This window comes from Thermobia domestica, chromosome 2, assembly GCF_964235325.1.
Source record: "Thermobia domestica chromosome 2, izTheDome1.hap1.1, whole genome shotgun sequence".
Classification (NCBI taxonomy): Eukaryota; Metazoa; Arthropoda; class Insecta; order Zygentoma; family Lepismatidae; genus Thermobia; species Thermobia domestica.
The window spans coordinates 293,148,337-293,161,271 of record NC_137455.1 but is presented as its reverse complement, the minus strand read 5'-3'; the positions used below and the strand labels follow the sequence as shown (position 1 = coordinate 293,161,271).

Sequence of the window (12,935 nt, the reverse complement as noted above, 5' to 3'; positions counted from 1 at the left end):
TCACGAGTATATTATTGTTACCACAGTCGTTGTGTAAAAAATGTTCTTGACGCTTCGTGTCTACATCTATTGACAGTGTGAGCATTACAAGGAGGATGAGAAGAAAATCCCCTTTGGTAATACTGGATGTTACTATAACCAAAGGAGATTTCCCCCTCATCCTCCTTGTAATAAGCGGCGAAAATCTGTCTCCAACATTGGGGGCAGGACGGATAAGACAGTTTCCGTATTTTTTAAAACCATTTTCAAAATATTTATGAAGTTGAAAAACAATACTATGGAGGATCAGGGGAGCAGAGTTGTCTTCAACATTGGGAGGTGGGCATATTTGAGGCTTATTCTGGGTGGACATCAATTTCATCTCACTTTCCTTTGTTGCAATCGGACACAAATCATCACATTTTCTCCAAAAAACACTTTTCAAATCGGATTATTGGGAGGGACAGTCCTTCAGTTCCAAGATTGGAAGGGACATGTTCCCCTCATCCCCCGTGTCATTTGTGCCAGTGCTTGGAGTACACACACTGTCAAGAGATATAGATAGACACGAAGCGTCAAGAACATTTTTTCCACAACGCTGTGGTAACCATAATATAACTCGTAGTATCAATATATTTATGGAATATATTACATTTTGTTTTAGTTAACATGAAATATTGCAAGTTTTACAACTGATTTGAACATTTCCATTGTTTTATGCATTATAAACATATGGTGAATTAATATTTTACTTGTAGTTATAAATGGCTACTTTATTGGTTAAAGCAAAAAAAAGAAAAAACAGTTCACTTCCGCGTGAATCGAAACTAGGACCCTTGCCACGTGAGTCACAAATGCTACTGATTCTGCCACTTAATAAATCTGCCTATCGTACGATATATGCGACAGTCGAAAACTTTAAGACTCTTTCTCTTCACTATATTAGGCTGTTGCGCTCTCCCAGTTTGTAATATGAACACTTTAAATGTGCACCATCACCTTGCAAAAAATGGTCCCGAAGTTCTTACCAAAGTCTGCTTTCTCCTTGTCAGTTTACAAAAGGAGATAAACAATGAACATTATGGTCTGATTTATTGACAATATTATATCACCCTTACAGTTTGGTTTTACGTGTATTTTGAATATTGTTTCCTGCATTTCAGGTCGACATCCACCTTTGGAATCATTTCAAACATAATAACTGATATCGGGGAATTAATGAACACCGAAACAGAATTGCAACAGGTAAACTTAAAACTGTATTTTACTAAAATAAGAATATTACTTCTGTATGTTATTTCTCTCATCTTACTATTTTTACCAGAAGAAAATTACGCGGTATCCACATCATAAATACGTAAGTCATTGACAGTTGTAATATGTCGTTACTAATAGCATTAGTAGTCACAAAGTCGCGTATCTTCCCAATCAATACGAAGAAAATATTCTAAAAATACGAAGGGGTGCTGATAAGTTCTTAGCTTTACTAAGAAAAAAAAGACAAAATTAAATTTCTTTGATGGATTTATTCAACATACTCTCCCTTCAATTCGATGCATTTTTCGCTTTGAGCTTGCAATTTATTTAGGCCCTCTAAATAAAACTTTTGGTTTAGTGTCAAACCATGGGTTTACTGCTGTAATTGCTTCAGAAATGGTGGCGAATTTTTGCCCCTTCAAGTGTTTCTTTAAATTTGGTAGTAGGTGGTAGTCTGATGAGGCCAGGTCAGTTGAATATGGTGGGTAGTGCAAGTTTTTCAAACAGTAAGCTAGTCCATTTTTGCATCGCAACATTGCTCTTGATGATGATGATGATTAAGTCTGCCTATAATCTAATTTAAAATATCCATTTTTAATACCAATTGAGGGGCTTTTCGGAAAATAACCCTTGTCAAAACACAAAATTTCTCTGAAGAATGAAAAGAAAGCTTTCTTCAGTACACGGTATGAGAAACTTTGCAAATCTGTTTCTTTATAAGTTTCTCTAATACCTTCCAAAACATACATAAACATGCAGCTTTCTATTCATTTTTCTGAAAAAAAAAAAGACCTTGTTTCAACAAGGGTTGTTTTTGCTACAACTCTTTCGATTTGGTGGCGTTTTGTTTGCCATTGTATTGTTTGCCACGACTACATTTTGGTATTGTTTGTCACGATTTTGCCACAGTATTTGCATTCCGATTTTATCAGATCTCATTATCGTGAAGATTCACACACCTGGACTGAAAGGAATGGTTGCCAGGTACCTCTGTTTTGATCCTCTGAAACAAGTGGTAAGTGTTCTCGTCTTTGGCATGAGAGAGGTCTCATTAGACTCGCTGCTGAAAGAGAACATTACACTCCAAACAAATGAACGCAAAACATCATTGATATCACAATAGTTTAGTGAATTGATATAACTGCATTTTCTCTTTTAAAGGAATTCTTAATATCACCTGTTGAATAATGTTCTGCTTTTCGTTATGCTACGCGACTACAGAACTGGATTTCATATACTTAAGAAAAATGAGATATTACAGTTTTACGTCCCACGTTTATGCCGTGTAAGTTAAAGGATATGATTATGATAAGAATGAATAAAAAATAGTGTAATGAGGAAAGTGGTGAAACAGAAGAACTCCCGAGTAAATTCACGCACACGGTGTTATGTCCATCACAAAACCCACTTCGCGAGAGTTGGAATCTAATTAGAGACTCCCAAGCACCAGAGGTGAATACCATTGAACAACCTTTACCTCTATATACTTAAGAAATAAAGAAGAAAAAGAGCGTCCGGAATCGATTGCCACTACCGGCTTTTATTATAAAATTCCACTATAAACAGTATTTTACAAAAAATACTATAAAGATAATTTCTCTAAGTTTGCAAGGTTAGATATAAGTAGTCTTTGACCACAAGGTCGCAGACAGGATCTCCACAGAGCCCCGTAGCAGGCTAAGCGGCTGAGGTTGATTCCAGACAGAGCCCCGTAGCAGACTAGGTCAGGGGACAGGAAAAGTCAAGAGTCCCGTTGCAAACTAGAGGCCTGGAGTTAGGTTACTCCTCTGCCGTGTCGCGACAAAACGCTTTAACTTGAGTTACATTGTTTTGTCGCTATAAGCATTTTTGAATTTCCCCCACCGATACTTATGTTCACCAGGCCCAGCATTGAGCTGAGTCAAATACTTTTGAAAATATACCAAAGAGAATTTCGATGTAAGTAGGAAATTAGCCGATCTGTAGCGACTTTACGGCTCTTTTTCTCAAAACTGCTCCGCCAAAGTTACAGCGTTTTGTCGCGACAGGGCAGTCCTAATGTTCCGTTGCAAACAGGAGGGGCATAGAGAACTGGTACAGGTCCGCTGTCGGCCACCACATTTATGTGTCCTCGGACGCCAGTGGCGCTGCTGCTCCGTTGTTGTCGTCTGCTTCGTGGGAGTCGCCAAAAGTCCGTCGTCTGCAGGTGATAGTGAATCCATCTCGTGTGTAGAATCCTCTTGTAAAACCATATGGTGGTGTTTGTAAACATACATGTGAAGTAGTTTGTATACAACACCACGTGGGACAGTACACACCCCTGGCTTGTTTAAAAAATAAGGGGAAGGGTTATTTTTCTTTTTGTGGGGGTGGCAACACTAAGGGTTCACACAAAAAACCACTAAAAGCACTAATAACACTGAAAAAATTCACTTTTCGGAGCACTATTAAGGCACTGGAAGAAAGCACTAAACAGTTATTCCCTAAACACAGGCAGGATCGGTGCATATTACATGTCACTTCATTTCCCTCGAGGAAAAGCTGTTTTAAGTTTTGGCGTTGGATAGTTAATATACATATATTAGCTCACTAATGGTGAGGGGTGTTGAAATCTGTGAAATCGTTTGTTCATTAGCTGTATGAGTGCTATTAAATGTGTCCATTGGAATTGGTGGAGATATATCTAGACGAGGTCTTTTAGATGTTTTTGGCACCGAACGAAGACGGCGGTATAGTAGTTACAAGATAATAAGAGTTGCGAATACGAAAAAAGTTGCGATTATCACGGGAATATAAAGATAATTTATATGTATATTGGAAAACTCGTGATGCGAACGGCGTGGTTTCTTGGTCGCCCTGTATAAGGTGTAAAATTTCTATAATATTTGTACTAAACATATGTATTTAAATAAAATAATCCAATTTCTAAATGCCAATGATGATGGTAATAATGGTCCTAAATTCCTGGTCATCCTGTATAAAATAACAGCGACCATGATTTTTGGAACATCCTGTATAATGTTTATGTTGCATAATGTCGGTGACAATATGTAGTTCATAGTGAAACAAGAAATAAAATATCGAAGAAATGAAGAATTATAGGTTACTTTCCTTGTATAGATCATTCGCCTTTTAAATGCGGAAAAGCAATCTCAGCATTGTTTCGTTCAGTGAAGAATAATGAATCAGCTTTTTGTAAAAACAGAGAATAGGAAGCGTTTGTATTGCAATGAAAAGTGTTTTTATCTATCTGAATGCTTGTCTTTGTATTTCTTCTTCCGAGGGGTGAGTACTGTCCTTTTTTTTTTTTTTTTTTTTCAAAGTAAAAAGCGAGAATGATTAAAATGTTTTATGCTCTACAATGGTCCTTGCCAATTGAGTTAAATAATTTAGATGAGTTTATTTTCTTATACTGTTCTTTTCTTTTCGTGCTGCCAATTGAAAGAAGAGAAACTATGTTTGCACTATCCTCCGGAAAAGTGTTTTTCCCTGACCTGGTATGAGGCATACACTAAAATAAAGTCAAGTCCGAGTCACTAATTTCACAGTTTAATACATCACATACCTATGAGGAAAGAGTTCACTTCCTATTAATAAAAATACCGTCCGGCAGGGGAGTATTCAGATCAAAACTGAGCCTGTCAAAGCCTCGACAATGTAAAACTCTGTCCCATACAGGTTGTAGGTAGAGCATTAATAAAAAGAGCGTCCGGAATCGCCTCCCACTACCAGCTTTTACTATAAAATTCCACTATAAACCGTATTTTACAAAAATACTATAAAGATAATTTAGTTTGCAAGTAGGAATGCGCACGAGTCGAGTCGAGTCGAGATTTAAGCCTGTCTCGACTCTACTCGAGAAAATGTTGTCTCGACTCGAAAATATGTTTCTGTCTCGACTCGACAGTCTCTGTCTCGACTCGACTCGACTCGAATTCGAGTCGAGACGTCTCGAAATTCGAGTCGAGACAAAATGCACGAGTTAAAATGTGCGCACACATCAGCCAGACTATTATGACTACCTACCTAATTATCAGTATGTCGACCTTTGGAACGGATAACAACGGCGACGTGTCTTGGCATGGACGCAATGATCCTTGGTAGGTCGCCGGAGAGTGTTACATCACATATGCACACACAGGTCACCTAATTCCCGTAAATTCCGGGGAGGGGGCGATACGTCGTGACGTCACGTTCAATCACATTCCAGATGTGTTCGATTGGGGTCATATCCGGCGAGTCGGGGAACCAGCACATCACTTGCAACTCGCTCCTGTGTTCCTAGAACCACTCCTTCACATTCCTGGCCTTGTAACATGGTGCATTATCTTGTCGAAAAATCCTACTACCGTTGGGAAACATGATCATCATGAAAGGGTGTCCGTAGTCTGCAAGCAGTGTGCAATACCCTTCGGCCGTCATGGTGCCTTGCTCGAGTTCCACTAGACCAGCGTTTCCCAACCGGTGTGCCGCGGTACAGTGGTGTGCCGCGAATGGGTCGCTGGTATGCCGCGAGGAAATCGGAACAAAATTATTAATTCTATAGCAATCAAATTGCAAGACATACAGAAAAAGGTATATTTGTATTTCAAATTACTACTATGAATCTAAAATTTAAAGTTTCATACAGTGTTACTTTTCTGTAGAACATTTTTCTGTACATTTCTAATTTTGAAATAAAAGTATTTGTTATCATTGTTATGACCATTATTGCTTCTTTATTGTTGCAGACTATTTCGTAACTTCAAATTTTAAAATATTATTCAATCCTTCCGGCAAAGTAAACATGCATACGAATTACCTATATTTGTGTTTTAAAAGTAAAAGAGATTCGTTTGTTCGTTCGTTATTTAGTGATCCTTCTTAATGAAAGGTTGGATACAGTTTTCGAAAAAAAAAAGTGTATTTTTAACAACTTGAGCCCTATATCTGATTGTAATTGTTTTCTATTTTTAAATTAAAATGAAAAATAAGCATAATGATTTACCACGGGGAAAAAACAGTGGTCTAGCTTTCTTCTCTGTGAGAAGGATGTCAGTAATCAGAAAAAAATACGACAGTATTTTATATTTTCAAATAATAATAATAATAATAATAATAATAATAATAATAATAATAATAATAATAATAATATGCGTGCCGCGAGAATTCAAGTTACCCTGAAGTGTGCCGCAAGTTGAAAAAGGTTGGGAAACGCTGCACTAGACACATGGATGCTCACGTGAATGTTCCCCAGATAAGAATTAAGCCGCAGCCCGCCTGTCTCCGTCTCGCAGTACAAGTGTCAAGGAGCTGTTCCTTTGGAATACGACGGATTCGCATCCTCCCATCGTCATGATGAAGAAGGTATCGGGATTCATCAGACAATGCAACGCTCTGCCACTGTGCCAAGGTCCAGTGGCGATGGTCACGTGTTCATTTCAGTCGTAGTTGCCGATGTCGTGGTGTTAAAATTCGCACATGAATGGGTCATCGACTGCGGACGTCCATCGTTATGAGTGTTCGGTGCAATGTATGTTCAGACTAGTGTAGTGAAGGCCTGGGAAAAACGGAAATTTTGGGTTTAAAAGAACAATTTTTTTACGGTTCTCCCGAGCTTGGAAAAAAACGGAAAATTTGGGTGAAATTGAAATTTTCGAATATTTTATTATATTATGCTTTCAAAATTAAAAGTGTTTTGTATTTACTAGTTTTTAGTTAATATGTTAAATCAGACAAATTTTATAGAGATATGTTCTATGTAAAATTTCCGGAAATTTTGAATCCATTAGAAAAAATAATTTGTTCGGAAATATTAGCAAAAACAGGAAAATATAGTTTAAAACTATTTTTTGGCCTGATGCTAGTAATCTTAATGCTGTAACATGTCTTTAGCAATACAGTAGGAAGTCGAAAATCCGAACTAATTGGGACCACAGGTAGTTCGCATTTTCTAAAATGACAAAAAATGTCATTTAGGCTTACATATACTGTACGGTATGTACTTCTATCGATACAGTGGTTATTCAGTACATACAGCAATTACAATACAGTACGAAAGGCTACTTACATTTAATGTTTCTGAAGAACCTGCTCGTACACTAAATTACACTGATTTTGTAAGTCACACTTAAAACTTATAGGCCTAAGAGAAAATAAAAATAAAAATATGTATGACAAACAATTACATATGAATGAACTTTTGTAAAAACACTGGCTTCACACAACGTCGACGGACATATTATTGTTTGTTTATCGCAAGCGTTAAGACAAAATGTAAAAAGCTTCTAGGGACCGGGTTCGGATTTTTGACGTTCGGATTATCAACGTCCTACTGTATATACAATGTATTTCGCTAACAGAAAAATACTTAAAGCAACAGGTTTTAATTCTACTTTTTAGTTTTCTGATTTCTGGTAAAATCCCTCTTTATTCTTTGTATATTTTTCGAAAAACTCAAAAAGAGAGAGGATCTTATTTACACATACACACATATACCGCACAAGTGAGTGAATTTGAGCAGCAAGAAATATATTAGAGGGTTGAGTATGTGAAACTTCCGTTCGTTATTATTACAGACTAGCAGAATACCCGTTCTTTGCACGGGAAGAATACGTTTCATTTTGGACACAAAGGGCACAAAACTGTCATCAATGAACTTATGGAGCCCCAAAACTATGAATTCGACATTAATATCCGTAATTTTCAATTATCTTTACATGTCACCATCCCCCCTTAGAGTACTAATGGGACTGAATTTCGATTTAAACGGCCGGAAGTGTCACTGTTCATCTCAGCAACCCCGAAAACTATGGATTCGACACTAATATATGTCATTTCCCCCCTCCCGTTCCCTCAAGTTGCATCTTCAAAGTGAAATAATAAAAAGCATCCCGAACCTCATTTATATTGAAAATTTTATCAAGGTCGGTAAAATTTCCAAAAATTTTGAACCCATTAATTAAAAAATTGTTCGGGAATATTAGCAAAAACCGGAAAATATAATTTAAAAAATATTTCTTCGTCTAATGCTAGTAATCTTATTTATACAATGTATTTTGCTAACAGGAAAAATACTTAAAGCAACAGGTTTTAATTTTACTTTTTAGTTTCCTAATTTCCGGTAAAATCTTCCCTCTTTATTATTTGTATGTTTTTCGAATAACTTAAAAAAGGAAATGAACTTATTTACACATATACACATATACCGCACAAGTGAGTAAATTTGAGCAGCGACAAATATATTAAAGGGTTGAATATGTGAAACTTCCGTTCGTTATTATTACAGACTAGCCGAATACCTTGCATGGGGAGAATACGTTTAATTTTAGACATAAAGGGCACCCAAACTGTCACCAATGAACTTATAGAGCCCCAAAATTATGAATTCGACACTACTGTCGGTAATTTTCAATTACCTTTACATGTTCCCGTTCGCCCTTAGGAGTACTAATTGGGCTGAATTTGTGGATTTAAACGGCATCTTCTGTTTATCTCAGGGACCCCAAAAAGTATGGATTCGACGGCCATTTTCGATCATCTCTCTCTCTCTCGATATATATATATATATATATATATATATATATATATATATATATATATATATATATATATATATATATATAGATGAATTTGGATTTAAACGGCCGGAAGAGTCACTGTTCATCTCTACGACCCCGAAAACTATGGATTCGACACTAATATCGGTCATTTTCAATAATTTTATATATCTTCTCCCTCCTCCAAGTTGTGGGGCCAAATTTGATTTAAACGGCATCGGAAGTGTCATTTTTCATTTCAGCGACCCCGAAAAGTATGGATTCGACACTAATATCTGCCATTTTCCCCTCTCCCCTTCCCTCAAGTTGCACCTTCAAAGTGAAATGATAAAAATCATCCCGAACCTCATCTATGTTCAAAATTTTATCAAGGTCGGTCTGATGATTCAGGAGTTATTAAGTTAGAAACATAGTCACTTTCATTTTGATTGTAATAGATAATCTGTCGCACTAGGAAACATGTGTTTGTTTACATACAGGTAGAGGTCTGCGCGGATACAAAATATCGCATCCGCATCCGTACCGTATCCGCAGCATCTCTACCCGCATCCGCAGATAATGAGATAACAAATATATACAACTTACATATTCTATAATACACGTAGTTTTCTGAATCAAACGAAACAATATATTATATCAGTTTCCTCGTGATCAAATACCAACTACGATAAATAAAATGCAATATAAACCGTGCAGACAAATTAGAAATTAATGAACGATTTATGTACTTACCCAAGATCTTCAAATGCAGATATCGGGCCAAAATAATGTCACGTAAGTAATGTCCCCTCAATCGACTAATTTTAGAGCACGTCACTAAGTTTTTAAACTTCATCATTACTCATAAAAAGGGGCATTTGTTTTAAACACAAAGGCGAAATAGAAATTATCGTTATTAAGAAATAAAAATTAATCACAGGACTGCAAACACATCCACATATCCCGAACTGACACTGGCACCAGTAATTGCACTAAATTTTAAAAAAATAAGTGACGAAACTAACAACGCAATACAATGCATGCTTTCACGACCAAGCTCCTTCGTGGCTAAGCGGTTAGCGTACACGCCTTTGGCGTGGGAGACCCGGGTTCAATTCACGGCGGCAGCTCATGTGGTTCGGATTCCACATTAATCGGTAGATCCACGTATCATATAGCCTCGCTGCTGAACGGGACGTTAAACTCAAAATCAACTCAAGCTTTCACGACCAAGCTTTTACTGAAACTAGAAGTGAAAATAACTTCGAATACAAATAGGAAGTCTATACCGTTAATTTCGGGAAGAGGCAATAGAGGAAGTTTAGAATTTACTGCTTTCCTTTGCAGCCCCCACTCATTGTTGGACACATTTAGGATAGGAGAAACAACGCATTGGTTGTTCTTTCTTTCTTTACCAGAGGCCCAGAACATACATACATATACACATACACACAAGAAGAAAGAGAGAGAGAAAACAATTGCTGTTATAAAACTCCAATCCCTCGGAATGTTCAATGAGGTCCGTGGCACCTCTCCGAAGAAAGAAATCTGTGGGATCGCAAACGTGCATTCAGTATCTGCTGTACTTCAAACGAAACAGTGAAGATTTTTTTTTCTTCATTTTTTAAGAGAGAGGGAGAGAGAAAGATGAGCGTATGATTTGATTTGTTTACTATTTCGGTGACCTACGCGCTTCTCCAGTTTGCCACAAAAGGCAAAGATAATTCTGCTGATCAGTTTTCAGTTTATGGAAGGGGATGCGGTGTTTTAAATTAGGGTTTTGGTTCCTGACCTCTCAGGCTATAAAAACTTTATTTGAAGACATTTCTTCCTCTTCAAGGCGAATGGTCTGAAAATTTTCAGCTTTACCAGAGGATTAGCGATGGGGCCTGTCGTTTCTTTCTGTTTAGGTCAGAGATGTCATTCACCTACAAAACGGCAGCTAAAAATATTGAAAACAGCAATAAAAGGACAACTTTCTCGTGTCATTTTTTGTCCTTTTGCTGTCACTGAGTCACAAGCTTCAAACACACATTTTTTTTTATTTTAGTATTTTCAACTGGTTTTAAAACTTTTAATTCAAAACGAACGTTTCTAATGCTCTTTCCACCATTATCAGAAAATTCACAGCATTTTTTTTTTTGGTACAAAAAATGTAGGAAACATTATCCGCAATTTTATCCGCTATCCGCACAGAAAAGAGATATATATCCGCAAATACCCATTTTAATGCGGATATCCGTAGATATATCCACGGATATCCGCATCCGCGCAGACCTCTACGGATACAGGATTTTGTACATAAAGTTTATATAAGTGTCTATATTAAAATATTAAATAATAGTAATTATATGTTTTAGTGCATTAGCATTAGTGAAGTTTGCCTATTGCTCTTTCTCTTAAGAAGTGATTTGGTTAAAATTAACAAAACTTCACTAGATCAAAGAGCATATTAAGAACTCAGTTTCATTCAAGAGAACTATTTGTTGCAACAGAAGCACTTCATGTTGGTAGGCTAGCATGTAACTGTAAAAGTTCTGTAATTAATGCATATCCACGAATAAATGGCATAATAGAAATAAGTGCAGACTATTAATTTTCAACTAGCTGAACCTGCGCTCTCTACACAGCGCATCGTTCACATATGAGCATGAATCTCCTTGTCAATCCCCATATCTGTACATGTCCCTTTACAGATACAAGTGAAGTACGCCTTCATAAAAATCGGGAAGGGTATCATAAACGAGAAATTTTTTCGATTATTTTTTTTTTCAATATTTCGCACCGTTTGCAAGATTTGAGCCCACTTGTAGTTGGAATTTCTAATTCGTATATGACCAGTGTTTCCTTTCTTTTTGCATGCATTATGTAATAAATAAATAAATTACACACATAATTAATTATGTCAGAGATATACGGAGTTCATTGTGAACAAACTCCCCAAACAATGAAGATTCATCTTAGACTGGAGAAATGATTATCCTTCGTTTTCTTATACTTTGGCCATTAAACAAACCCCTGAGAGATATACAACCCCTATATACAACTATGCGACGTTGGAATATATAACTCATAGAGTATGATGCTTTACTTTTACAAAAAATTCAGTACTTCCACTGTACCCCTAAAAATGTAATAAAGAACTAATGGCCATGTTGTTTTTGTTTTTAAATATTCAATTAGAACTGGACAATTTACACAAAATTTTGGAATCGACCAATGAAAACGGCACGTTCCTAGCACTTGTGGGATCAAGATCTCATTGTCGAAAGGACTGGAGACAAACATATAAACTTTTCTGTGGGGATCTAGTACATATACGCGTAAATATGTAGATAATGATTGGAATAGTTTTATTTTCGAGTGCTATTTTTTAATATTGGCAATATTGAAATTTTTGAACTAACGCGTTTGAAGAAAAAAGATATGATTACTAGTAAAAATAATCTAATACAAATATTTTTATTTTTTCAATTTTTCCAATTTTTCAAGAAAGAAATAAAAAAAGTTTTTTACCAACATGTTCAAAATTTCCGAAAATTTTACAACACTAGTTCAGACACACTTGTACTTTGCCCAGCATTAATTAAACTCTGATGTTGGTTTCGACGCAGTTCGCTTCCTGTCCTGTTTTACCAGTCTGCCCAGCCTACGACGTCGGACAAATGTAATGAGGTGGAGGGCGCCCAACCCATCGACGTTTGGACGTCGTTTTCCCATAGTTTCGCCACTTGTTGAAGACACTCACCACAACACTTCTCGAACACCTGACAAGTCCTGCAGTTTCCGAAATTCTAGTGCCGAGTGTTTCTGAATGAGCACTTTCTTCAAGATAATATTAAAAGTTATAGAAAGATTTTCGAGACATTCGAGTCGAGTCGAGATTTTTAGAAGCTGTCTCGACTCGACTCGTGTGTCGACTCGAAAATTCGAGTCGAGAAATACGTTTGTCTCGACTCGTCTCGAATTTTACAAAGTGTGTCTCGACTCGAATTCGAGTCGAGTCGAGTCGAGATTCGAGACATGTCTCGACTCGTGCGCATCCCTATTTGCAAGATTAGATATAGGTAGTTTTTGACCACAAGATTGCAGACAGGATCTTCACAGATCCCCGTAGCAGGTTAAGCAAAATGGCGTTAGGGATCCCAATGCTCCGTGGCAAGCAGAGGGTTGGTTAGATGACCACAGAGCCCCGAAGCAGGC

At 36.9% G+C, this 12,935-nt stretch overlaps 1 protein-coding gene across 1 annotated transcript in view; it reads left to right on the top strand.

The window, feature by feature from the left end:
- Positions 1-12,935, top strand: part of LOC145678582 (aminopeptidase N-like) — a 94,332-nt gene that overhangs the window by 66,897 nt on the left and 14,500 nt on the right. Inside the window, exon 12 of the mRNA XM_081748898.1 lies at positions 1,143-1,224. Within this exon, the coding sequence (XP_081605024.1) occupies positions 1,143-1,224 (82 nt within the window). The remainder of the gene's footprint in view (positions 1-1,142; positions 1,225-12,935) is intronic.